The 27,118-nt window shown below is 43.5% G+C and overlaps 1 protein-coding gene across 2 annotated transcripts; it reads left to right on the top strand.

Annotated features, from left to right (window-relative positions):
• The first annotated feature begins 79 nt into the window (after positions 1 to 79).
• On the top strand, positions 80 to 26,395 carry pipox (pipecolic acid oxidase). 2 transcript variants are annotated; one of them, XM_061781702.1, is made up of 8 exons: positions 85 to 334; positions 4,264 to 4,412; positions 5,038 to 5,251; positions 5,964 to 6,146; positions 7,238 to 7,390; positions 9,878 to 10,027; positions 17,125 to 17,200; positions 25,739 to 26,395. In XM_061781702.1, exons 1-8 carry the CDS (start codon positions 224 to 226, stop codon positions 25,864 to 25,866), a joined length of 1,164 nt encoding a protein of 387 aa, XP_061637686.1. In that variant the 5' UTR covers positions 85 to 223; the 3' UTR covers positions 25,867 to 26,395. The 2 variants fall into 2 exon arrangements, with proteins under 2 accessions (XP_061637687.1, XP_061637686.1); XM_061781703.1 differs by lacking the exon at positions 9,878 to 10,027 and having other exon boundaries at positions 80 to 334.
• Positions 26,396 to 27,118: the final 723 nt, after the last annotated feature.

Raw genomic sequence — 27,118 nt, 5'->3', positions numbered from 1 at the left:
GCCGCCACGTAAGCACGTGGGGGGGCGTACCCGAGAGGGGAAACGTGACCCAGAGTGGGCGTGGCCACGGGGAGAGGCTGCACGCTGCAGACAAGATACACTTGGGCTCTTGACGTTGCTGTTCTCTACTGGAAGTTCAAGTTCAGGGACACATCGCTGAGCAACTTAAGACTAGCAGCCCAGCACTTGCATTTGGGAGCGTCGCAGTGTTTTTCTAGCCGCTATGTCGACGGCTGAGGTTTATGATTACATTGTAATCGGTGCTGGGGTGCAAGGGTCCTTTACTGCTTATCAGCTGGTTAAAAGGAAAAAGAAAACTCTACTCCTTGAGCAGGTATGTCCCATTTTGCAGGAAGGCTTTGGAGAAATCAACTGGACTGTGCTGTAGTGTGACCTGTGGCCTTTGCATACGTGTTGTGTCTGCTGTGTGTTTTGTGTGAAATTTGTGTCGCACGGGAGTAGTGCTGTATTATTATTATCACCTTGAAGTTTGAAGCACACGTGATTTGTTTTTGAACAGTAATATTAAGAATAATGAATGATGATGATCACCATCATAATAGTAATGATAATAATAATGTTATTTATAATAAATATAAACTAATAAGCAGTCGCTCTTCGAATAAATCTATTAGTGTATATGCACTTTTGAAGCATTCTGCATATCCTTTTATGGCATAATAATGGAAATGTCATAATGAATCAGGTGCTGACCTTTTCTGAATAACTTTATGACAAACAGACTTCAAAAATGTAATTGCATATTCCGCTTTGTTATTACAAGGAGCGCCATTTTGGACTGGCTTGCGGCAATGGAGTCACTTTCATTGCTGTGATCTGTGGAGTATGGGTGTCTCGCATCCAGCCAATCAACAGCTCACTTCCTTATCTTGCTTTGTAAACAATGACGTGCAAAGGTGAAGGAGTTTTTGGTGTGTCTGTTGTTTATTACCAAACAATGACTTGATTACAACGTTGAGTCTGCTAAAACTAATGAGACAATCGCCATAACACGAAAGGAAGAAGGGATGAACATGATCATAATTACAAGAAAAGTCCAAAGGGTCAAAAACAAAAAGCGTCTTCACCGAGGGGGTGCGTCCGATCGGTCCCCGTGTCTCTCTCTCCGGGGGCCGACGGACCCCCCTGGGTACCGCGACGTGGGTGGTGTCCTCTCGAGTTGCTGGCACAGCGACTCCGGAAACCAGATGACCAACCTGCATGTGTGACAGTATTTAGTCACTGAAAAATCTCCGTAGACACGCGATAGGATTTAGTTGCTTGATGCGGGGCCACTTACAGCAGCACGGCCTGTAACATTACATTAAAGGTCAGAGGACAAACTTTTTTGATGACTCTAGAAGCCCTTTACAAACCACATCTGCCATTTCAAAGTGATTATATAGCAGATAAACAGCAGTTAAATGGATAAATACGATCATCGAGCGCCTTCCGGTCTTCGGCTTAATCCGGCGCTGTGACGTCACACGAGCCAAACAGCCTGTTCATTCGCCGTTGTGTGCTGCTGTTCCCGTCCTTGTATATTTGTTGTCGTGTGATTTGGCGATTTCACGATGGTTTATTGTGTGGCATTTGGTTGCACAAATGGTTCAGGCAGTGGCAAGATTTTCTTTGGTTTTCCAAGTGAAAAAGGAAAACCAGTAGAGTAACCACACCCCGGTGTCTTGAGCTTCGGGTATGTTCGGGGAGTGCTCACTACGCGTAATAAAAACCTCATTTTTAGCTAAACTATAGTTTTCTGGAAGTGACGTGCGTTTGTTACATAACACATAAACAATGCAAATATGAATTTTAACTTACCCCATAACATCTTTGTCATCTGACCTTTAACTCCCTGGATTGTCCTCTTTTTTCGTTCTCTATAGTCCCTTCAGTTGTTTGTATGCATAACTACTCCCATCATGTACCAGTAGCACTGCCTGGCTGACTAGCCCTGTCCTGTCCTCTCCTCTCCCGTCCTGTCCTGTCCTATTTGTTAGTTTTGCATCGCTTCCTCACAGGGTGATTGATTGATTGTTTGATTGATTGGCACAACCTTTGCAGACTTGCAGGGTGAGAGAGTATTTGAAGCCCCCTTATTGCACAGGAAAAACTATTCCAGCATAAAAAGCATACAGATTCACCATTCTGCATGACGTTGCAGCTGAAAATTAAAATTGTCATTTTATTTTATTTTTTGAGTCAAACAAAAGTAAATCTGTATCAAAGTCGGTGTCAGTGTACAGTGGGTACGGAAAGTATTCAGACCCCCTTAAATTTTTCACTCTTTGTTATATTGCAGCCATTTCCTAAAATCATTTAAGTAATTTTTTTCCCACATTAATGTACACACAGCACCCCATATTGACAAGAGATTTTTGCAGATTTGATAAAAAAGAAAAACCGAAATATCACTCAGCCAAAAGTATTCAGAAGACGAAGAAGAAAACAAGAGGAAGAAAATGAGAAAGACGAAGAAAACAAATATGAAGAAAACAAAAGAGCAAGAAAATGAGGAAGAAGAAGAGAAAACAGAAGAAGAGGAAGACAAGGGAAGAAAATTTGACTGAACCCACAATGGGGAAATTCACAGCAAATGATAAGTGAGAGGGAAACAATGTTATTTACAGACAGCGTCAAGTTGAAAAATCTGCACCATTGTGTAGGATATATTGAATACGTGTTTTAAATGAAGACTATTGCACAACTGGTATTTGAATTTCTTGTGTTATTGTGTTTATTGGCTTCGTTCTGAGTTCCAAGTGCAGCTCGATGTGTGTCATCCATATGTAGCAACTCAGAAACATTGAAATAGAACGGCCCATCGTTTTCTCAAGTCTCTGTGTAGTTTGTCAGCTCAGTAAAAGCTTGAGCATCTTTTTTTCATTTTATTCCATTTGACTCCCATCAAAATCTTTTTGTTTCCTCTGAACCCTCAAGAAAGTATGTCGGCGCTTCCAGAAGTCAGTGAGACAGTTGCAATGATAAATGCCATCTCCAGCTATTATGTCTCCAGCAATAACAATTCTAGATAGTACTGCTGTATACTGTAGGTTAGTCGCCATTCGTCTGATGTTCTGGCCATCACACATCGTCATTCATTCATGAAACCGGCCATCAGACTTTAAACAAAAAATACAATCGTTTTTCACTGAATGCAAACTTTCTTGCACACCTTCACCAGATGGTTCTGCTTCTTCAAATTCTTTTTTCATTGTTGTTGTTTTTTTGTACTTGTTCTAATTAGCATTTGCTGAACTTTACATAAGTTCTTTGCCAGTGAGCCTGGTTATGTACCAGGTCGTAAGCTGGGAAGCTTTCGTCAAAGGGAAGAGTCACACAGGTAGCATGCACTGTCACTTAAATTCTATATTCAGGATGTTTTTAAACGGCTGTGACTTGTCTTAACTCTCATCGGCCTTCAAGGGCAAGTTCAACTTCTCTCTAGTTGTTTGTGAAAACAGGCTTCAATCCATTCTTTATCCACTATAGGTGATATCCAAAAGATTTACGGGACCATAGAACATTTGAATTCTTAGATTCCTTTAATCCTGTGGATGACCCAATTAAAATAAGTATTTTTTCATTTGATTTCATGTTTGTTGTCAAAGAAAAGACCGCAACTAATAATTTGTCTGCAGTTGCCTTTATGAATTCAATTTGTCTGTTTCTTAGAAATTGCTGTGCTACCTTGGAACATATCAAAATCTGCAAGCATAAATCACTTTGACCAGGGGTGTCAAACTCATTTGTGTCGTTATGGGCCGTTATGGCTGCAATCCCATATGATTGCCTCATATTATTACATATACACAAATGAATGGATAATTACTTTTGAAATCAGAAGTTTGTTCAACTACAGTATGACTCCATTTTATTTTAAAAGGGGGGTTGGTAACAAAAAATGCTTGCAATATCTCAATATTTATAAAAGTGAAGCCAATTTGCAATTTTGGTATTTTAGCAAGAAACACAAAGTCGATGCACACTCTCGCGGGCCACATAAAATGAGGTGGCGGACCGAATCTGGCCCCCGGGCCACCAGTGTGACACCTGTGACTTAAAATATGGTACTTTTGTTCACTCTGTCCCCATCTCATCAAATGATGGGTCTTACAGTCCTTACTCAAGGGCTTGCACCAAATGATGTGTTAAGTCACTTACTAACAGGTAGGCTCATCGTGCATGGACCACTCATATTTCATTCAAAGGACACCTGCTGACTTTTTTTGGGATGTGTGTTTTCCCCCCCCACCCCATTAGTTTACTCTGCCTCACACCCGAGGGAGTTCCCATGGCCAAACCCGTATGATACGTAAGGCTTACGACCAAAACTTCTACACACACATGATGGAAGAAGGCTATGAACTGTGGGCTCAGCTGGAGAGGGAGGCTGGTGTCAAACTGTTCAGGTAAGCAGGTCGGTGGATTATTGTGAGAGCTTTTGGCTGAACGACCACTTTTATTATACTCAAGGTTCTTTTGTATGCAGAGAGCAACTCATCTGCAGGAGCCTTAAATTCATCAATTTCTCATGACCTCCAGCATTACTGAATTACAACTTGAGAGCTTCCTTGCCTTCAAGATTTGGAAGTGTTTACATTTGATTCTTTTAAGCCTCTGATTTCGACACACAAATCAAGGAGGATTTTGTGTGGGTTGTCTGCGGCATCAAGCTGTTGCCACCTTTCAGCTTGTGCCTCGACTTACGGTATAATAATAATAAATCAATTTTATTTTTGGTGCCTTTCATGTCACTCAAGGTAAGGCTTTCAAAAATATTGCTGGCAAAGGGTAAATCAGCTCTCTTATCATGCTAATTACAGGATTTGGATCCCAGATTTCACAACCTTTCCCACTGGTATTGTAACTTGGACAATAGAAATGCCAGCGACTACCATGAAAACAATTTATTAGTATTATTATTTTTTTAACTCCAACAAATTGTAGCCAACATAACTAAATGATACACATGAATAATACTTTGTTACACCTTGACAATTCTTTATTCAATCTGCATTGCAACTTCCCTTACAGGCGAACAGGACTTCTGGTGATGGGACCAGAAAACAGTCGGAGCTACCTCGACTTTAAAAGCACCCTGGAGAAGAACAAGATTCCTATGGTGGTCCTGACCCCTGACAACTTCAATCAGCACATTCCTAATGTCATCCTGGCTGATGGAGATGGCGCTTTGGTGGACACCACTGCTGGAGTGTTATACGCAGATCGGGCACTCAAGGTTGCACAGGTACAGGATGACATCTAATTCAAGAGGTAGTTGGTGTGGGAGATCATATCGTGTTTTAAGTCGTGACCGATTTTTCTCACTGCTATTAATATAAGATTCACAATTGCTGTCTGGGTGCCATTATTTAATAGCACAATGTTTTTGGTTGAATAGTTTGTGTTTCAGCAGAATTTGGGAAAACAACTTTAGATTTCCATGTATTTCTCTTCAAGTCATAGAAAATGCAAATTGGTCTTTTCCATAGTAGTAAAAGAAAAAAAAAACACAGTACAGTACTTTGTGTTTCTTCTATTACATCACCTTCAGGAACAATGTGTGACCAAGACATTTTCACAATATATTTGGTAACATTTCTGAACAATTGAAATTCCAAATATTCAAAGACAACAGGAGATTGTCAACTGTCCATGCCCAATCAAGCCAAAACCTCTCTTTGGTTTTTTTTGGAAACATTTTCGATCCACATAAAATTGGTCACCCCTTTGTTCAATAATTGTTGAATACCAAGGGTCCTCCGGTCAACAGCCGAAATGTGATGTTTGAAGTTTACTCTAGTTTGAAGTGCTAATGTGTAATGCTGGTAGACAATGTTGCACTTAGACAAGGTAATGTTCAGATAGTCTTGTTCTCATTTGGTCAGAATCAACATGAGGTAGTTTTCTGAAAATGCCTGACAATAGTAGGTGTGTATTATTTTGGTTTTGGTTATCAGGGGCAGTTTCACAAATTGGGTGGTGTCATTAAAGACCAAGAGAAGGTAACAGACATCAAGCCTGGCCTGACTGTGACTGTTTCAACCTCTGCTGGTGTTTATCAAGCCAAGGGTCTTGTGATCACCGCCGGCGCTTGGGCTAATGAATTGCTGGCCCACGTGAACCTACATCTTCCTCTAGAGGTAATGGTAATCTAATTTTCATGTGATTAACAAACTAAAAGCCACATGTAACTTCCAGATACAAGGTGAAACAGTAACTCTCATACTGCTTTGGCTCTGGTGGCATGGAAACATTCAGTGAATGCTCTTGGGCATAAAGCTTGCGTACGAACATTCCCTTGCAAATTACGTGCTTTTTCAAGTTGGACGTGCGTAAATTTATGAACATCTCTTACCATGCATACATACAAAATCTTGTGGGAGAACAGTGAAACTACAAATAGAACGTACTAAGATGGTCACAGAGTTAAGCAATCTCAAACTGCACATCTTCCTGGTTTCCTCTAATTAATACAATTTCTCATTTAGTAATTTAGTCGATAATTTGAATGATTGGTGTAACAGGTTATGAAAAAGGCAGCTGTGTCAGTACAAATACAAAAGAAACCAACATGCAGCTAAAACCATCCAAGAATAGGAAAGTATAAACCATTGGACTATTCTTCTATTATCCGTGATCCAAATCTTATTGAACGTCTCTGGACGGAGCTGAGACATTCAGTCTAGAGGAACCCCCCTTCAAATCTGAGACATGGATCAGTTTGCTCTTGAGGAGTGGGCCAAAATACATGTTGACAGGTGCACTCAGGTCTCATTGAGAGTTACAGAAATCGTTTGATTGCAGTGATCGTTAATTCTGTTGGACCAAAAAAATTAATCTTTGCTTTATTTGGGACCACAATGCCTAAATTTAACTGGCCTAAAACAATAGAGCTCACTGGTTTGCCCTGTAGCTAATAGTTTGCTTGTTTGCTGCAGTCTGATTTCTTTTTCCGTGGAAAGGAACGCTTGCGTGAATAGTGTGTTATAGTGACCAAAAAAAAATAAAAAAATTTTTATACTCATACAAATCATTGCCACCGTCAGGTGTCAGTATGTATGTATGGGATTACATTCCAAATTCATAGCCTAATTTTAGAGAATTCATTGGTCATCACTGATGTCCACTGAGAAATTGCAACCCCTCACAGATATTTTTTCAAGATTGTGAAAACTATTTACCATCCCGGCAAAATGACACACTGATTTTAGTCATGTTTGTGTTACTGTAGGTGATGAGAATCAATGTGTGCTATTGGAAAGAGAAGGTACCTGATTCATACCATGTGAATAAACGCTTTCCCTGCTTCTTGCTGACTGAAGGAGAGGAAGCTAAAGACCATATTTATGGCCTCCCTTCCAACGAATACCCTGGCCTCATGAAGGTACTGTATGTCTCACCATGCAACAGTAACATACTGCATGTACCAGACCTGGACAAAGTGCAGTCCGCGGGCCACATTCGGTCCATCCACAGTCTCCGACCGGCCCTCATAATCTTTATGAAGTCAAAGTAAAACATAAAATACAGGTACACCAAAAAAAAATTTGAATATGGTAGAATAGTCCATTTACTTCAGTACTCATATATTATGTAGATTAATTAAACACTTGGGAAAATACTTTTCAGAGGGCAAATTCCTGCCTAATTTATACATAAAAAATAAATTCCATTGTTTCTTGATTGATTGTGATTTAATATTGTACTTTTTAGAGATGGTGAATTTTGAGTTTTCGTTTTATGTAAGTACAATTACCAAAATTATATTTCCTCAATTCCAATGAAGTTGGGACGTAGTGTTAAACATAAATAAAAACAGAATACAATGATTTCCAAATCATGTTCAACCTATGTTTAATTGAATACAATACAGAGACAAGATATTTCATGTTCAAACTATCAACTTGATTGTTTTTAGCAAATAATCATTAACTTTTTAATTTTATGGCTGCAACACGTTCCAAAAAAGCTGGGACAGGGTCATGTTTACCACTGTGTTACATCACCTTTTCTTTTAACAACATTCAATAAACGTTTGGGAACTGAGGACACTAATTGTTGAAGCTTTGTAGGTGGAATTCTTTCCCATTCTTGGTTGATGTACAGCTTCAGCTGTTCAACAGTCCGGGGTCTAGACTGCAGGCAGGCCAGTCTAGTACCCGCACTCTTTTGCTACAAAGATACGCTATTGTAGCACGTGCAGAATGTGGTTTGGCATTGTCTTGCTGAAATAAGCAGGGGCGTCCATGAAAAAGACATTGCTTGGATGGCAGCATATGTTTCTCCAAAACCTGTATGTACCTTTCAGCATTAATGGTGCCTTCACAGATGTGTAAGTTACTCATGCCATTGGCACTAACACAGCCTCATACCATCACAGATGCTGGCTTTTGAACTTTGCGTCCATAACAGTCCAGGTGGTGCTTTTCCTCTTTGGCCCAGAGGACACGACGTCCACAATTTCCAAAAACAATTTGAAATGTGGACTCGGTGGACCACAGAACACTTTTCCACTTTGCATCAGTCCATCTTAGATGAGCTCGGGCCCAGAGAAGCTGGCGGCGTTTCTGAGTGTTGTTGATAAATGGCTTTTGCTTTCCATAGTAGAGTTTCAAGTTGCACTTACGGATGTAGCGCCGAATTGTATTTACTGACATTGGTTTTCTGAAGTGTTCCTGAGCCCATGCGGTGATATCCTTTACACATTGATCAGAATCAGAATCATCTTTATTTGCCAAGTATGTCCAAAAAAACACACAAGGAATTTGTCTCCGGTAGTTGGAGTTGCTCTAGTACGACAACAGTCAGTCAATTGACAGAGAACACTTTTGAGACATAAAGACATTGAGAAAAAACAGTCACTGAGCAATAAAGGGATGCTAGTTATCTGGTAATGCCAGTACAATTTATCATTTATCACAATTGTGCAAAAAGATGTTCTCTAGCACTTAGAGCAGTTTGAATGACTCTCACTGGAGCGCTTCGCAGCTGAGTGTAAAGCGGCTGGGATGAGAATCAGCACCTCCAAATCTGAGACCATGGTCCTCAGTCGGAAAAGGGTGTCGTGCCATCTCCAGGTCGGGGATGAGATCCTGCCCCAAGTGGAGGAGTTCAAGTATCTTGGGATCTTGTTCACGAGTGAGGGAAGAATGGAACGGGAGATCGACAGGTGGATCGGTGCAGCGTCTGCAGTGATGCGGACTTTGTATCAATCCGTTGTGGTAAAGAAGGAGCTAAGCCGAAAGGCGAAGCTCTCGATTTACCGGTCGATCTACTTTCCTACCCTCACCTATGGTCACGAGCTGTGGGTCGTGACCGAAAGAACAAGATCCCGGATACAAGTGGCCGAAATGAGTTTCCTCTGCAGGGTGTCCGACATCTGATTCGGATGCCTCCCTGGTGAGGTATTCTGGGCACGTCCCACCGGGAGGAGACCCCGGGGACGACCCACGACACGCTGGAGAGACTACATCCTTCGGCTGGCCCGGGAACGCCTCGGGATCCCCCCGGAAGAGCTGGATGAAGTGGCTGGGGAGAGGGAAGTCTGGGCGTCCCTGCTAAATCTACTGCCCCCGCGACCCGACCTCGGATCAGCGGTAGAAAATGGATGGATGGATTTTTTTGGTTTGTTTCATTGTTTTAGTAGTGAGAAAAAAAATGGTTCAGAGAATAGGGTTTTGTGTTTCAGTAAATGAGAACTACTGTATTATGCAACGTAATCAAATTGCTGTCTTTTATTGTAAAAACAAAAAAAACAAAAATCAAAGGTAGTTCATGGGTCAACATTATTGTTCTGTATAGCCACTGCTTTTCAATAATCCAAACCATAATTATAGGAGTCATATAATTACCTGTTATTATGTGGGTACAGATTTGCTACCATAACGGCAGTGAGACTGATCCGGACCAAAGAGACAAGAAGACAGACGGTGCTGATATTGACATCCTCCGGCGCTACATTGCCCGTTATTTGCCAGGTGTGATCCCTGAGCCCGCTGTGGTCGAGAGCTGCATGTATACGGTCAGTAGCAATATTTTATAAATGCTTTGTCAGAGAAATTCAATTAGGTCAGAAACTTTTACAAAATACTCAGGTATTGTCTCATAAAGGGGATAGAAAAAAGTCTACACATCCCTGATCATTTGATTTTTCTCGTAGTCAGTAAGTAAAAATAAACAACTGAGATAATGTGACAACAAACTCAAGACAAAACATTGGCAGCATGTTGCAATGGAATTGTAAGTCAACTGTTTAAGAAGTTAATGGCAAGAGGGAAGAAGCTGTTGGAATGTCTGCTACTTCTAGTTTGCATTGTTTGATAGCGCCTACCTGAGGGAAGGAGCTGGAAGAGGTGGTGACCAGGATGTGGAGGGTCCAAGAGAATTTTGCATGTTCTTGTCTTCGTTCTGGCAGTGTGCAAGTCCTCAAGGGTAGATTGAGGGTACCAACATTTTTTTCAGCAGTTTTGATTGTCAGTTGCAGTCAGAGTTTGTCCTTTTTGTGGCAGCACCAAACCGGACTGTGGTGGATGAACACAGGACTGATTTGATGACTGCTGTATAGAACAGCTTCAACAGGTCCTGTGGCAGGCCGTGGTTCCTCAGAAGCCGTAGGAAGTACATCCTCTGCTGGGCCTTCTTGAGGATGGAGTTGATGTTGGTCTCGCACTTCAGGTCCTGAGGGACTAATTCCCAGGAACTTGAAGGTCTCGACGGTTGACACAAGGCAGCTGGACAGCGTGAGGGGCAGCTTTGGCGAAGGATGGCTCCTGAAGTCCACGACCATCTCTACAGTCTTGAGCGTGTGAACGTGAAGCTGTAAATCCACTGGCAGATGGAAGGCGAGACCCTGAGCTGGAGAAGCTTGGAGGAGAGGAGTTAGGGGATGATGGTGTTCAACGCAGAGCTGGAGTCCACGAAAAGGATCCTCGTGTTGGTCCCCACGCCGTCGAGGTGTTCTAGGATGAAGTGCAGTCCCATGTTGACTGCGTTACCCACAGACATGTTTGCTCGGTAGGCAAACAGCAGGGGGTCCAGCAGGGGACCTGTGATGCTCTTGAGATGGTCCAGCATGAGGCATTCAAAGGACTTCATGAGCGCAACTGTCAGGGCGACAGGCTCATAGTCATTCAGACCCGAGATTGCAGGTTTCTTGGGGACTGGGATGATGGTGGAGCGTTTGAAACAGGATGGTACCTCACACAGTTCCAGAGATCTATTAGCTGGTCCGGGCAGACTTTGAGGCAGGATGGAGACACAAGGTCTTTGTTGATCTTGTCTTTTGTTGTTTGAAGATACGTCTCACATCCTGTTTGTGGATGGTCAACGTAGGAGAGGGTGCCAGAGGGGTGATGGTGGTCAGTGGTGTGGCTGGGTGGGTGTGGGGTTTGAAATTGTCCTTTTTAAATCTGCAGTAGAACGTGTTCAAGTTGTCAGCTAGTCCTTTATTGTACTCATCTTGGGGGGAAGGTTGCTTGTAATCTGTCAGTGATTGTAATCCAGGCCAGACTGATTTAGAGTCGTTTGGGACAAATTTGCTTAAGTTTTTCAGTGAACCACGGCTTGCGTGCGAAATGTGCGAAATTGTTGGTACGCACCTTTTCACAGAAACTGCTATAGGATGTAACAGTGTGCGTGTATTCATCCAGGTTGCCAGTTGAAGTTCCAAAGACACTCCAGTCTGTGCAGTCTCAGCAGCTTTGAAGTTCTATCTTTGCTTCATTGGTACACTTCTTCACTGTTTTCACCGTAGGCTTCGCACATCTAAGTTTTTGCCTGTATGTTGGTATTAAGTGAATTAAGCAGTGGTCAGACGAGCTCAAAGCAGCATGGGGGATTGCACGCTATCCGTTATTTAGCATAGTATAGCAGTGGTCTTGGATGTTATTTTCCGTGGTAGGACAGTCGATGTGCTGCTCGTATTTAGGGAGTTCGTGGTTGAGTTTAGCTTTGTTATAGTCCCCAAAAATAATGAGGAGTGAATCTGGGGGCCTTTTTAAATTTTGTTTACTTATTCAGCGAGCGTTAGCAGTGCAGCATTCGTGTTAGCCTGAGGAGGAATGTAAACACCCGTGAGTATGAAAGATGCAAACCTATGTGGCGAATAGAATGACTTACAGTTCAAAAACAGCGACTCCAAGTCCAGGCTGCAGTGTGAGCTGAGCTCCGTGACGTCGGTACACCATTTTTCATTGATATGGAAGCATGTCCCGCCGCCTTTTGTTTTCCCTGATAACTCTGTGACACGGTCTGCCCGGAAGCATTACGGCGCCATCGGGGACGCATTCACAAAGCCATGTCTGCTTGAAGCACGGGTCGGCGGAACGTCCAAAGTCTATGAGAAGATGAACCTCATCCATTTTGTTTGGTAGGGAGCATAGATTCGCGAGGTGAATCAATGGGAGTGGCATTCGGAATCCTCTCTTACAGCGCTTGACCTGGATTCCGGCTCGTTTCACCCTATGACGCCTTCGCCTCCATGCTCCGTACGTAAGACAAACCAAAATCACAAAAACATAGACAATACTTGAGAGCACATAACCAAGGTGCCATCTTGGAGGTATTAGTATTCAATAATTTCCAAACAAAATTTGATTGTTCTTTGTTTTGTTTCCAAAGTCATGGCCGAGTTGTTAGCGCGTCTGCCTCACTGTTATGAGTTTCGGGGTTTGAATCTGGCTATGGCCTTCCTGTGCTTGTGTGGGTTTTCTCTGGGGACTGTGGCTTCCTCCCACATTTCCACAGCATGATAGGTTAATTGAAGACTCAAATTTGTTCAATGGTGTGATGAGAGTGTGATTGGTTGTTTCTCTATATCTGCCCTGCTATTGATTGGGGATCAGTGCAGGGTGTACCCAGCTTCTCGCACAAAGTCAACTGGGATAAGCTCCAGCTCACGCGTTACCCTAATGAGGACAAGCGCGATGGATGGATGTTTCTGATGCTTGATGATACAGCCCAATGGCTGAATTTGCACATGCATGTGTGTTTGGTTTCCACAGGTAGCAATATCTGGGAGCAGAAAAAACTGCACAATCACACACTTTCTTTTATTTTGCACACCTAGACATTGCTTTCACACTTTGGAATGTAAAAATATAGTCGTTATTAATGTCTTGTAATATGAATGTTCTTAATCCTGTGGGACCTCCTTTAAGCAGCACTCTGTTCTGGAACATGGATGCAGTTGATATTGAACTGTCTTGGCCCTCCATTCGAGAAAGCCTTCGTTAATCTGATTGCCATACAAATGTTCCTTAAAAACTCATAGTTATAGTACTTTGAATATCTTTGAAAATATTATTCAATAAAATAATCCTCATTAATTATCAATCTTTGCACAATATCAACTAAGCAAACTCATAATTTGTTTGAGTTTGGATCCTTCAAAGATTGGTGTGAGAAGTGACAAACACCCCAGGGCATGAAACTCCTTTTATGTTTTTTTTTTTTTTTTAACAGCTCTCCTACAAAACTGGGGACTCTGTTTATAATGTTTACAATACAAGTCTCTTCTGCTTAAAAAATAAACTATAAAGGACAGTGTGTGGAGTTTGTATGTTCTCCCCATGCGTGGGTTTTGTCCGGGAACTCGTTTCCTCCCACATCTCAAAAACATGCATGGGAGGTTCATCGAAAACTCTAACTTGCTCGTAGGTGTGAATGTGAGTGGGAATGGGTGTTTGTTTCTATGTGCCCTGCGATTGGCTAGTGACCAGTCTAGGTGTACCGCGCCTCTTGCCCGATGATAGCTGAGATAGGCGTCAGCACGCCCGCGACCCTAGTGAGGAGAAGCGGCATGGAAAGTGGATGGATGGATAAAGGACAACCGAATTGACAACAAATATAATTTTCAAAACTACTACCCAAGCTGTTTCATGAAAGTGTCTATTAAGGTATTTTGTTTACCTTTGTTTGAAAGTAGACTTACAAACTAATAAAGAATACAAGAATATTTAGTTATCATAATGACCTTTCGCGCAAAGTGCTATGCGTGATCGTTTCAGGTTTTTTTGGTTTGTTTCTTTTTCTGGGACATCCAGCTGATTACGGTTGAGATGGACAACATACAGAGGCTGAAATGAGTATTTAAAATGTCCTAATTTTTCTCACTAAATATATTTCCAAAGGTGCCATTTATATGAAAATTTCACCAGATGTTGGGAACAACACAAGTAATCCATAGATACAAAGAAAGTACAACAAATAAGAGTATAAATTAAGTTGTGTAATAATGTGAAATTACACAGATAAATAGTATTGAACATGCCATCTGGTGTTTATTTAATACTTTGGACAAAAGCCTTAATTTGCAATGACAGCTTCAAGACACTTCCTGTATGGAGAAACTAGTCGCATCCATTGCGAGTGATTTTGGCCCATTCCTCTACACAAACAGGCTTCAAATGGTCCCGTGGGCTTCTTTTGTGGCCCTTGAGTTTCAGTTCTTTCCATAGATTTTCGATTAGATTCAAGTCAGGTGATTGGCTGGGCCATTCTAGCAGCTTTATTTTTTTTTCTTTGAAAGCAATTGAGCGTTTCCTTGGCAGTGTGTTTTGGATTACTATACTGATGAAATATCCACCCTCGTTTCATTTTCATCATCCTTGTAGATCGCAGCAGATTTTTGTCATTTGCCCATTCATCCTTCCCACAATAATGTGAAGTTTACCAGTGTCATTTGTTGAAAAGCAGCCCCACCTCATCATGTTCCCACCGCCGAACTTCACTGCTGGTGTGGTGTTTTTAGGGTGATTTGCAGTGCCATTTCTCCTCCAAACATGGTGTGCATTATGACATCCAAACAGTTCAATTTGGCTCTCAGACTATATTCTCCCAGTATTAAACTGGTTTAGCCAACTGTTGTTCAGCAAACTTTAAATTAGCTTTGACATGCTTTTTGTCCCAGCAATGGGGTTTTGCGTGTTGAGCGTGCATACAGGCCATGGCGGCGGAGTGCCATACTCACTGTTTTACTTGTGACAACAGTATCTGCTAATTCCAGGTCTTTTGGAAGCTCTCCACAGGTGGTCCTTGGCTCTTGGACAACTCTTCTGATTATTCTTTGCACTACTCTGTCAGAAATCTTGCGAGGAGGACCTGAGCGAGGCAAATTTATGGTGGTATAATTGGCTTTCCACTTATGGTTTATGGCCCCAACCATGGTCAGTGGAACATTCAGAAGCTTAGATATGCGCCTGTAACCAATGCCATCGTTATGTTTTGCAACAATTACATTGTGATGGTCTTGTTACAGCTCTTTGCTCTTCCCCATCATGAGACGCGTCTTGACTCACACCTTGGCCATGAGACCTTTTTCTAGGCCATCAATTTGGACTGAACCAGCTCATATTCATATGCACTGACAAGACGCTGGTTTTCTGTTGATTCTTGATAGATTTTAGGTGTCGTCTTTGGCTTTCCATGCCTTTTTGAACCTCCCTCTCTTCATATGTTAAATACGTTTTCCCTGTGTCATTTCACATTATTACACACGATTAAATATCTGATCTTATTTTTTCTACTTTCTTTGTATATATGGATTACTTGGGTTGTTCCCAACACCTGGTGAAAAATTCATGTCAATAGCACCTTTGGAAATATATTTAGTGAGAAAAATGGTGACGTGTTAAATACTTATTTGAGGCACTGTATCTGTCAGACTTGAAGAAGTAGTTCCTACCCCATCTTACTGCAGGAGTGTTAAATCTGAGGATTATAAATAACATCAGAATGCAGGTCTTAAACGATAGAAAATTAAGCATAATATTGCAAGTGCATACCCAGGCCCTTAGTCAACACATTATTTTATTTACTGTAAGCATTTGTAATTTTAAGATAAATACACGAATGTGGTGGTACTATCATGGAAACATTTTTTTTTAGATCCCTTAAATTAAATACACTTGTTAAAAATGAAAGTTCTCGTGGTTGAAAGTAATCTCTCCGAATATGCATACAGTGTTTTGACTACTGCAGTTTACTTCCAGAGAAGTGCTTTTGTCACATTTGATGTGTTGCCTGTGTTTCAGCAGACACTATCAACTGTGCAGATGAAACTAAATATTGGCTTTAAATTATGATTCAATCAAATATTTAGTTAACAGAGATCAAAAGCTGCCATCAAGAACAGATGGGTAAAGATGTATTCAATATTAAATTAATATTTACTTTATTGTTAAATGTCAATGAGTTTGAATTAAATCTTAGTGAGGTCTAATAATGGCCAAGTAAAATACGCCTTGACTGCATGAATGATGTATTTATAATTAATTAAACTGCTTCCAATATGCTGCCATCGAAAGTGCAGTTAAATGTTAAGTCAGCGCATCAAATAGTAATGCATTGAAACTTCCACGTTCACTCGTGCATCAGTTGCTTCTCTTTCAGCGATTGGAATAGCAGCACTCGTCAGGTAAAGGTTTCCCCAGCGTCCGGTGCTTTTTACGCCGAGGCGGTGGAGCAAGAGCGTGTTGGACGTATGAAGGAATATCCAACAGGCAAGGAGGCTCCGTTCCTCACCCCCCCGTAATAGTTCAATTTACGCACATTTCCAGCGGTGATCCTCAGATCTAGTAGCATTTGGCGATCATACACCAGCAGAGAGTTGACGGTTTGTACAAGTGTTGTAAACAGCAAAAACACACACAACAGGTAGAGCACCTGAGGGCCTGCCTGACACACTTGGCACCATCTTGCCACGACATCTCCAGACTCCGCCCATACTCACTCGAACTTCTTTTACTGCTCTTCTGTTCTACCTTTCCTATTGTTTTATTGCTGCTTTTGTTTTATCGAAGTCTTATTGATGGTTTTATTGATGTTTTACTTGGATTTTAACCCATACTTCGTAACCTTGGGTGAGATGGAAGGTGCCTCTAAATAAAATGAAATTATTGTGAAAATTTGGGAAATGTTCTAAATAGTACATAGCATTTGGCAATGTGGTAAAATAAGAAAAGATGAATATTCTGGTGTTTGAATTGCTTGAATTAGTTGAGAAATGTAGAAGTTATGGAATCTCAATGTTTAATGCTTAAAATCAATCAATCTCTACAATATCCTCTCTGCAATGGTTTCTTCTTGATATCTCTAACATTTCATATTTTATTTTCCCAGCTAACACCTGACCGTCATTTTGTGGTGGACCGCCACCCTGCATATGGCAATATCGTAATTGGCACAGGATTCTCAGGTAAAACACGGCACAGCAGAACATGAAAGATATTGTGTTATGTTCACTTGGATTTCATTTGCAATCAATCTCAGTGTTGCAAAGTAAAATCTTGGGCCAAAAATATGTAAGAAAATTAAGTCAAGATAAGTCCAGCATCAGCTCTGTATCAACTTCTTCTTTTCCTTTCGGCTTGTCCCTTAAGGGGTCGCCACAGTGAGTCATCCTATCTCCTGCATCCTCCTCTCGAACACCAACTGCCCTCATGTCTTCCCTCACGACATCCATCAATCTTCTCTTTGGTCTTCCTCTCGCTCTCTTGCCTGGCAGCTCCATCCTCATCATCCTTCTACCAATATATTCATTATTTCTCCTCTGGACGTGTCCAAACCATCAAAGTCTGCTCTCTCTAACTTTGTCTCCAAAACATCGAACCTTGGTGTCCCTCTGATGAGCTCATTTCTAATTTTATCCAACCTGGTCACTCCGAGAGCGAACCTCAACATCTTCATTTCCGCCACCTCCAACTCTGCTTCCTGTTGTCTCTTCAGTGCCACTGTCTCTAATCCGTACATCATGGCTGGCCTCACCACTGTTTTATAAACTTTGCCCTTCATCCTAGCAGAGACTCTTCTGTCACATAACACACCTGACACCTTCCTCCACCCGTTCCAACCTGCTTGGACTCGTTTCTTCACTTCCTGACCACACTCACCATTGCTCTGGACGGTTGACCCCAAGTATTTCAAGTCCTCCACCCTTGCTATCTCTTCTCCCTGTAGCCTCACTTTTCCCCCACCACGCGTCTCATTCATGCACATATATTCTGTCTTACTTCGGCTAATCTTCATTCCTCTTCTTTCCAGTGCATTCCTCCATCTTTCTAACTGTTCCTCCAGCTGCTCCCTGCTTTCACTGCAGATCACAATGTCATCTGCAAACATCATGGTCCACGGGGATTCCAGTCTAACCTCATCTGTCAGCCTATCCATCACCACTGCAAAAATGAAGGGGCTCAGGGCTGATCCCTGATGCAGTCCCACCTCCACCTTAAATTTGTCTGTCACACCTACAGCACACCTCACCGCTGTTCTGCTGCCCTCGTACATGTCCTGTATTATTCTAACATACTTCTCTGCCACTCCAGACTTCCGCATGCAGTACTACAGTTGCTCTCTGGGTACTCTCTCATAGGCTTTCTCTAGATCTACAAAGACACAATGTAGCTCCTTCTGACCTTCTCTGTACTTTTCCATCAACATCCTCAAGGCAAATAATGCATCTGTGGTACTCTTTCTAGGCATGAAACCATACTGTTGCTCGCAAATACTCACTTCTGTCCTGAGCCTAGCCTCCACTACCCTTTCCCATAACTTCACTGTGTGGCTCATCAACTTTATTACTCTATAGTTCCCACAGCGCTGCACATCACCCTTGTTCTTAAAAATGGGCACCAGCACACTTTTCCTCCATTCCTCAGGAATCTTCTCACGTGCTAGAATTCTATTGAACAAGCTGGTCAAAAACTCCACAGCCAACTCTCCGAGATGCTTCCATACCTCCACAGGAATGTCATCAGGACCAACTGCCTTTCCATTTTTCATCCTCTTTAATGCCTTTCTAACTTCCCCCTTACTAATCATTACCACTTCCTGGTCCACCACACTTGCCTCTTCTACTCTCCCTTCTCTCTCATTTTCCTCATTCATCAACTCCTCGAAGTATTCTTTCCATCTAGCTAGCACACTGCTGGCACCAGTCAACATATTTCCATCGCTATCCTTAATCACCCTAACCTGCTGCACATCCTTCCCATCTCTATCCCTCTGTCTGGCCAGCCTGTATAGATCCTTTTCTGCTTCTTTAGTGTCCAACCTGCCATACATGTCATCATATGCCTCTTGTTTGGCCTTTGCCACCTCTACCTTTGCCCTGTGTCGCATCTCAATGTATTCCTTTCGTCTCTCCTCGGTCCTCTCAATGTCCCACTTCTTTTTAGCTAACCTTTTTCCTTGTATGATTTCCTGTACTGTATGGTTCCACCACCAAGTCTCTTTCTCTCCTTTCCTGCCAGAAGATACACCAAGTACTCTTCTGCCTGCCTCTCTGATCACCTTGGCTGCAGTGGTCCAGTCTTCTGGAAACTCATCCCGTCCACCGAGAGCCTGTCTCACCTCTTCCCGAAAAGCTGCACAACACTCGTCCTGTCTCAGCTTCCACCTGTCTTCCTAATCTTCCTCCCCACCACCAGAGTCATCTTACACACCACCATCCTATGCCGTGTAGCCACACTCTCCCCTACCACTACCTTACAGTTGGTAACCTCCTTCAGATTACATCGTCTGGACAAAATGTAATCCACCTGCGTGCTTCTACCTCCGCTCTTGTAGGTCACCCTATGTTCCTGCCTGTTCTGGAAAAAAGTGTTAACTACAGCCAAAGGCAGAGAAGAGAACCATGTGGTGGGAGCTGAGACAGGACGAGTGTTGTGCAGCTTTTCGGGAAGAGGTGAGACAGGCTCTCGGTAGACGGGAGGAGCTTCCAGAAGACTGGACCACTGCAGCCAAGGTGGTCAGAGAGGCAGGCAGAAGAGTACTTGGTGTATCTTCTGGCAGGAAAGGAGAGAAGGAGACTTGGTGGTGGAACCACACAGTACAGGAAATCATACAAGGAAAAAGGTTAGCTAAGAAGAAGTGGAACACTGAGAGGACAGAGGAGAGGCGAAAGGAATACATTGAGATGCGACACAGGGCAAAGGTAGAGGTAGCAAAGGCCAAACATGAGGCATATGATGACATGTATGCCATGTTGGACACTAAAGAAGGAGAAAAGGATCTATATAGGCTGGCCAGACAGAGGGATAGAGATGGGAAGGATGTGCATCAGGTTAGGGTGATTAAGGATAGAGATGGAAATATGTTGACTGGTGCCAGCAGTGTGCTAGCTAGATGGAAAGAATACTTCGAGGAGTTGATGAATGAGGAAAATGAGAGAGAAGGGAGAGTAGAAGTGGCAAGTGTGGTGGACCAGGAAGTGGCAATGATTAGTAAGGGGGAAGTTAGAAAGGCATTAAAGAGGATGAAAAATGGAGAGGCAGTTGGTCCTGATGACGTTCCTGTGGAGGTATGGAAGCATCTAGGAGAGGTGGCTGTGGAGTTTTTGACCAGCTTGTTCAAGAGAATTCTAGTGCGTGAGAAGATGCCTGAGGAATGGAGGAAAAGTGTACTGGTGCCCATTTTTAAGAACAAAGGTGATGTGTAGAGCTGTGGGAACTATAAAGGAATAAAGTTGATGAGCCACACAATGAAGTTAAGGGAAAGAGTAGTGGAGGCTCGACTCAGGACAGAAGTGAGTATTGGCGAGCAACAGTATGGTTTCATGCCTCGAAAGAGTACCACAGATGCATTATTTGCCTTGAGGATGTTGATGGAAAAGTACAGAGGTCAGAAGGAGCTACATTTTCCTTTGTAGATCTAGAGAAAGCCTATGACAGAGTACCCAGAGAGGAACTGTGGTACTGCATGCGGAAGTCTGCCTTGGCAGAGAAGTATGTTAGAATAATACAGGACATGTACGAGGGCAGCAGAACAGCGGTGAGGTGTGCTGTAGGTGTGACAGACGAATTTAAGGTGGACCTGGGACTGCATCAGGGATCAGCCCTGAGCCCCTTCCTTTTTGCAGTGGTGATGGATAGGCTGACAGATGAGGTAAGACTGGAATCCCCGTGGACCATGATGTTTGCAGATGACATTGTGATCTGCAGTGAAAGCAGAGAGCAGCTGGCGGAAGAGTTAGAAAGATGGAGGCATGCACTGGAAAGAAGAGGAATGAAGATTAGCCGAAGTAAGTAGGCCTTTAGATACTTGGGGTCAACCGTCCAGAGCAATGGTGAGTGTGGTCAGGAAGTGAAGAAACGGGTCCAAGCTGGTTGGAACGGGTGGAGGAAGGTGTCAGGTGTGTTATGTGACAGAAGAGTCTCTGCTAGGATGAAGGGCAAAGTTTATAAAACAGTGGTGAGGCCAGCCATGATGGACGGATTAGAGACAGTGGCACTGAAGAGACAACAGGAAGCAGAACTGGAGGTGGCGGAAATGAAGACGTTGAGGTTCGCACTCGGAGTGACCAGGTTGGATAAAATTAGAAATGAGCTCATCAGAGGGACAGCCAAGGTTCGATGTTTTAGAGACAAAGTTAGAGAGAGCAGACTTTGATGGTTTGGACACGTCCAGAGGAGAAATAGTGAGTATATTGGTAGAAGGATGATGAAGATGGAGCTGCCAGGCACGAGAGCTAGAGGCAGACCAAAGAGAAGGTTGATGGATGTCGTGAGGGAAGACATGATGGCAGTTGGTGTTCGAGAGGAGGATGCAGGAGATAGGCTGACATGGAAAAGGATGACGCGCTGTGGCGATCCCTAACGGGACAAGCTGAAAGGAAAAGAAGAAGAAGAAGACTGGTTTCCTCCCACATCCCCAAAACATGCAAGGTAGGTTAATTGAAGACTCTAAATTGCCCGTAGGCGTGAATGTGAGTGCGAATGGTTGTTTGTTGATATGCAATTGGCTGGCGACCAGTTCAGGGTGTACCCCGACTTTCACCCAAAGTTAGATGGGATAGGGTCCAGCACGCCAGCGACCCGTGTGAGGATAAGCTCACTCGGAAGATGAATGTGTCTTGTTATATATTTCAAATGGTGTTGAAATAACTACATCGTGACTGTAAATCATAAATATATTGAATGCAGTACATCAAACAAATACATAAACGACAAATTGGATTTATGTTGCGTGGAGCAGAATTTAGGCAGGCTGGTCATCTTCCGAATGTTCGACCGGTCTGGTCCACACGGGGAACAGGTGGATTTGGCGGAAAAGGTTGAAGGAAAAAAAAAAAAAGGAGCAGAAAAAAAAAAAAGTTGTATGTCGCTGTTCGCAAGACGTTCGGAGCGGACACGCGCTGCCCGCTTCCTTCCCAACGGAGTTTCCTCAGACCCCCAAATTGTAGCTCGGAGCGCTGGCAGGATGCGGGGTGTCCTGGTCACCTCGTGGTGCGAGGTGGGGCTTCCTGGCTGAGCCAGTCTTCGGCAAGTTGGTTGAACGAGCGCTCAAACAAAGGGGGGCTCCGGCCTTTATTCCCAGCCAAAAAGGGTTGGTGTGTGTGCCGCCCCCCCCACCCTACGGGACCCAAAGGGGAGATGGAGCGCCTCTTAATGTTACTTTTGCATCCTAGGATTATTTTGAGGTTTAAAACCAGTGGGAGACAAAATATTAATTATTGGATTTAAGATAATGAGACCATTTTCCAGCTTTGCATTGTCACTCTCACATCCTCTTTAATCCCTGTAACGAATGTTTCAAGTGTATGTGGTTGTTGAGAACACTGTAATATTTGCTATGTGGCATTTGTGCTGTGTGGGCTGAAATGTCTCATCCGGTTCAGTTGACAAACAGATTTGACATCAGACATTCAAATTTGCAAAAATACAATTACTAGTGGCGCTATTGTTATGGTAACACTAAGGCGTTCATGCAAAGTTCTTACAATATCATGTAACATTCAAATCCAGTAAAGATTGTGATTGGTTCCTCCAGAGTTGCAGTAGCTTTCCACCGCCTGTGGCTGTCGCTCCTGTCCCATCCATTGTCCTGGACAGAAGGAACAAATGTCACTGAAAACAGCAGGAAAACAAAGGCTTTGTTGGTGAGACTCTTCAGGCTGGCTGGGAGAGGAAGTTAATTAATTTGCATCCGAGTGAGAAACCAGTTGTTCGTGTCTCAGCTTTGATGAGCTTCTTCGGACTGGCTGATAATTCATGAAGCATCCGTGTGCGAAGTTAAATCTCCCGTGCTTCTCCTTGGATAAGTAGACCAGGCTTTCTTTAGATGTCTTGTGTACGTAGACTGGCTCAGCGGGGCGGCCGAGGCAGGTATGCGGAACAGCACGAGACTGGTAGTTATCTTTAATGGCGAGTCCTTTATACTTATATATCTTCGATAATATAATGTTAAAATTGTACATACAGTAGATATGTACGACTTCATAGAGCAGATAATCTGGTCGATCTGAGCGCCATTCATGCCATTCCTTTCGTCAATCCATTCCTTTTTACAATTTGGCAGCATGATGTAACTATTTTGACATAATTTTTTATGTCAGCTTTAGCAGGGAAGCCCAGACTTCCCTCTCCCCAGCCACTTCATCCAGCTCTTCCGGGGGATCCCAAGCCGTTCCCAGGGCAGCTGGGAGACGTAGTCCCTCCAGCGTGTCCTGGGTCATCCCCGGGTCTCCTCCTGTTGGGAAAATCCCGGAACACCTCACCAGGGAGGCGTGCAGGAGGCATCCTAATCAGATGCCCGAGCCACCTCATCTAGGTCCTCTCACAGTGGAGGAGCAATGCCTCTACACTGAGCCCCTCCCGGATGAGCAAGCTTCTCACCCTCTCTAAGGGAGAGCCCGGACACCCTGCGGAGGAAACTCATTTCGGCCGCTTGTATCCGGAATCTTGTTCTTTCGGTCACGACCCGCAGCTCGTGACCATAGGTGAGTGCAGGAACATAGATCGACCGGTAAATTGAGAGCTTCGCCTTTCGGCTTCGCTCCTTCTTCACCACAACGGACCGATACATAGTCCGCATCACTGCAGACGCTGCACCTATCCGTCTGTCGATCTCCCGCTCCTATTCCTCCCTCACTCGTGAACAAGACCCCAAGATACTTATACACCTTCACTTGGGGCAGGATCTCATCCCTGATTTGGAGAGGGCACTCCACGCTTTTCCGAATGAGGGCTATGGTATCAGATTTGGAGGTGCTGATTGTCATCCCGGCGGCCGACTGGTTAGAGCGTCTGCCTCACAGTTCTGAGGACCGGGGTTCAATCCCCAGCCCTGCCTGTGTGGAGTTTGCATGTTCTCCCCGTGCCTGCGTGGGTTTTCTCCGGGCACTCTGGTTTCCTCCCACATCCCAAAAACATGCAAGCTAGGTTAATTGACGACTCTAAATTGCCAGTAGGTGTGACTATGAGTGCGAATGGTTGTTTGTTTGTATGTGCCCTGCGATTGGCTGGCAACCAGTTCAGGGTGTACCCCGCCTCCTGCCCGATGTTAGCTGGGATAGGCTCCAGCACTGAGGAGAAGCGGCTCAGAAAATGGATAGATGGATGGATGGATTGTCATCCCAGCCACTTCACACTCGGCTGCGAAGTGCTCCAGTGAGAGATGGAGATCACGGCTTGATGAAGCCTACAGAACCACATAATCTGCAAAAAGCAGAGATGCAATACTGAGGTCACCAAACCGGACCCCCTCTACGTCTCGGCTGCACCTATGGCTCCTTCCCTGCCATAGAGGGCACATGACACATCCCTAGAGCCAGCTTCTGTAGCCGGGGATCGAATCGCCATGGTCCCTGCCTTCCGCCACCACCCAGCTCACGTTGCACCTGACCCCTATGGCCCCTCCCACAGGTGGTGATCCGATGGGAAGGGGGACCCACGTTAACCTTTTGGGCAGTGCCCGGCCGGACCCCATGGGTGTAGGCCCGGCCACCAGGCGCTCGCCTTTGATCCCCACCTCTAGGCTTGGCTCCAGAGGGGGGCCCCGGTGACCCGCGTCCGGGCAAGGGAAAATGTTTTTCTGTATTTTCGGACATCATAGGGGTTTTTGGAGCAGTGTTTTGTCTGGTCCCTCACCTAGGACCTGTTTGCCATGGGTGACCCTACCAGGGGCATAAAGCCCCAGACAACTTAGCTCCTAGGACCATTGGGACACACAAACCCCTCCACCACGATAAGGTGATGGCTCAAGGAGGGGTCAGTAGTGTACTGAATATTAATTTATTCTGACACCAATTAATAACGACATGAAACTGCCACTCACGAGAGACAAATGGACATGCGCTCCACAGCTGAGATGGAATGCCGGTAGTTTAGTAGTTTGTAGGGAAATACTGGGACCGATTCGAGCCAACAGGTTGTCAAACTGGGCATAGCTTGGCCTCATGTAGCAGTGGAACACACACACAGCTCCTGGAGAAGGCGGTGAAATTCACCATGCTGCGTGCATCTCTGGATGGTATTGTAGTCCCAAGCACAATGGCGTTTGGCATTCCGAAGACGTTTGGGCAGAGTACAGAGCCACAATACAAGTCAAATCGTCGTCCATTGCTGCTCATGTTTGGCAGGAGGAAATATTGTCCTCAGCTCCCGGAGGAGAAGGCCCTCCTCTTCCGCGTTTGTGGTGCGAATGAAGCAAATGTGCATTATTTTTCCCGTGATCAAACTCAAGCGAAGGAGGCGAGGCGAAGCAAACTTTCGCGTTCGGTGTGAATGCAGCATTAATCCATCCAATACAAGGGTTTTCCTTCTCTACTTAAACGACGTAACTAAAATATTATACTGTAATGCAATGTAGAACTGCACCACTGTTGAGTCAAAACTTAATTTTAGGTAGAATTTTTAATATAGCATCTTCTGTGGATCACATTTGATTGCACAGCTTTAGCGAAGACGCGATATGTACTGATCTATTTTGCTAATTTCCAGTGAATTTTCTTCCCCAGGTCATGGCTTCAAGTTTGGGCCAGTCATTGGCAAGCTGCTGTGTGAGCTTAGCCTGGGAGAAGTGCCCTCCTATGACCTTTCACCTTTCCAAATCAGCCGCTTCCAGACCATGAAATCATCTTTATAGAAATGTGCTCTCAAGTTTAATTTGTGATGTTGATAATGATGACGGTTATTCTTATCATTATTTATAATGCACTTTTCATTTGAAGAATGTCAAATTGATACAGCGTAAAGAAAATCATAAAACAAGTGCTCTGGCCTAAATATTTTTTGAAAATACAAGTTCTGATATCAATGTGTAGATTTTCAAGAAAATTTAACTTGAAATTATAGCTACAAATCCTCTAAAGATTGAGCGAAGAGTATTTTTGGAGCGCTTTCAAGTAAACACAGACATGCTACATATATTGAAGAAGACAAAAGACTTTTTGTCAAAAAATAAATAAATAAAAATGTACAGCCATTACCCGATAACTAGCAAACCTTTATTGCTCAGTGACTGTTTTGTTTGTCAATGTCTTTCTGTCTCCAAAGTGTTCTGTGTCAATTGACTGTCTGTTGTCGTACTAGAGGGGCTCCAACGACCGGAGACAAATTCCTTGTGTGTTTTTTGGACATATTTGGCAAATAAAGATGATTCTGATTCCGAGGTATTCATAATATTGTAAGAGACTTCCATAAAGTATGTAGTCAGACATGCAAACACCAAAGGCATGAAAAAGGTGAAAAAAAACAAAAACATTGTTGGAGGGTCTGGGGGGATCCAACAAATACGACACGGCTGATGTTATGAGCAAAAAATGTTGTTTAAACGTAAGTGGGTGTCCGCTCCAGAGGTCGCGGGAGTAGCCAAACATCGTACTCAAGTAAGAGTACTATTACTTTTTTTGTTTTTTCCCTTTAAACCTGTCCTGTTCAGCTGCACAGACTTGGAGAATCGTGAATCTGTGTCTTTGTGCTGGAACAGTTTTGCTGTGCAACAGGGAAGTTTGAAATACTCCCTCTGGTTATTTAAAATTTTGTTTTTTTGAAAATGCAGCCGGACATAAAAGGGTTTTAGGGGACAAACAGAGGGCTAGAGTGGACAAAGGGACTCGGGGTGAGAACCACAGCAGAACAATAGTGAGACAGTCTAGATATTTGAACACAAGTAACATTACAACAGTCATTTGTAGATTGGGGGAGGGACACCTGGTGAGGACATGCAATAACTAACCAAGAGAACAAAAGAAGACAGAAAAGGGCAAGACAGGATGTGGGAAAATGAGCAAGGCAGTGCTACTGACGAGTGGTGCGGTGGGATTCTTTTTTTTTTTTTGTGTCTAAACAGCTGTAAGAACTTGTGAGTTGACATGTTCGTATAACCTGTGTTGTCA

Source organism: Phyllopteryx taeniolatus, chromosome 8 (assembly GCF_024500385.1).
Source record: "Phyllopteryx taeniolatus isolate TA_2022b chromosome 8, UOR_Ptae_1.2, whole genome shotgun sequence".
Classification (NCBI taxonomy): domain Eukaryota; kingdom Metazoa; phylum Chordata; class Actinopteri; order Syngnathiformes; family Syngnathidae; genus Phyllopteryx; species Phyllopteryx taeniolatus.
Note: the sequence above shows the minus strand (reverse complement) of the source record. Positions and strands in the feature narration are given on the sequence as shown.

Excerpts from the sequence above, each read along its gene's own strand:
- pipox (XM_061781702.1), top strand. The coding sequence starts at position 224 with ATGTCGACGGCTGAGGTTTATGATTACATTGTAATCGGTGCTGGGGTG. Across the intron at positions 4,413-5,037 it reads GCTGGTGTCAAACTGTTCAG|GCGAACAGGACTTCTGGTGA; the intron begins GTAAGCAGGTCG and ends CTTCCCTTACAG. Across the intron at positions 5,252-5,963 it reads GGGCACTCAAGGTTGCACAG|GGGCAGTTTCACAAATTGGG; the intron begins GTACAGGATGAC and ends TTTGGTTATCAG.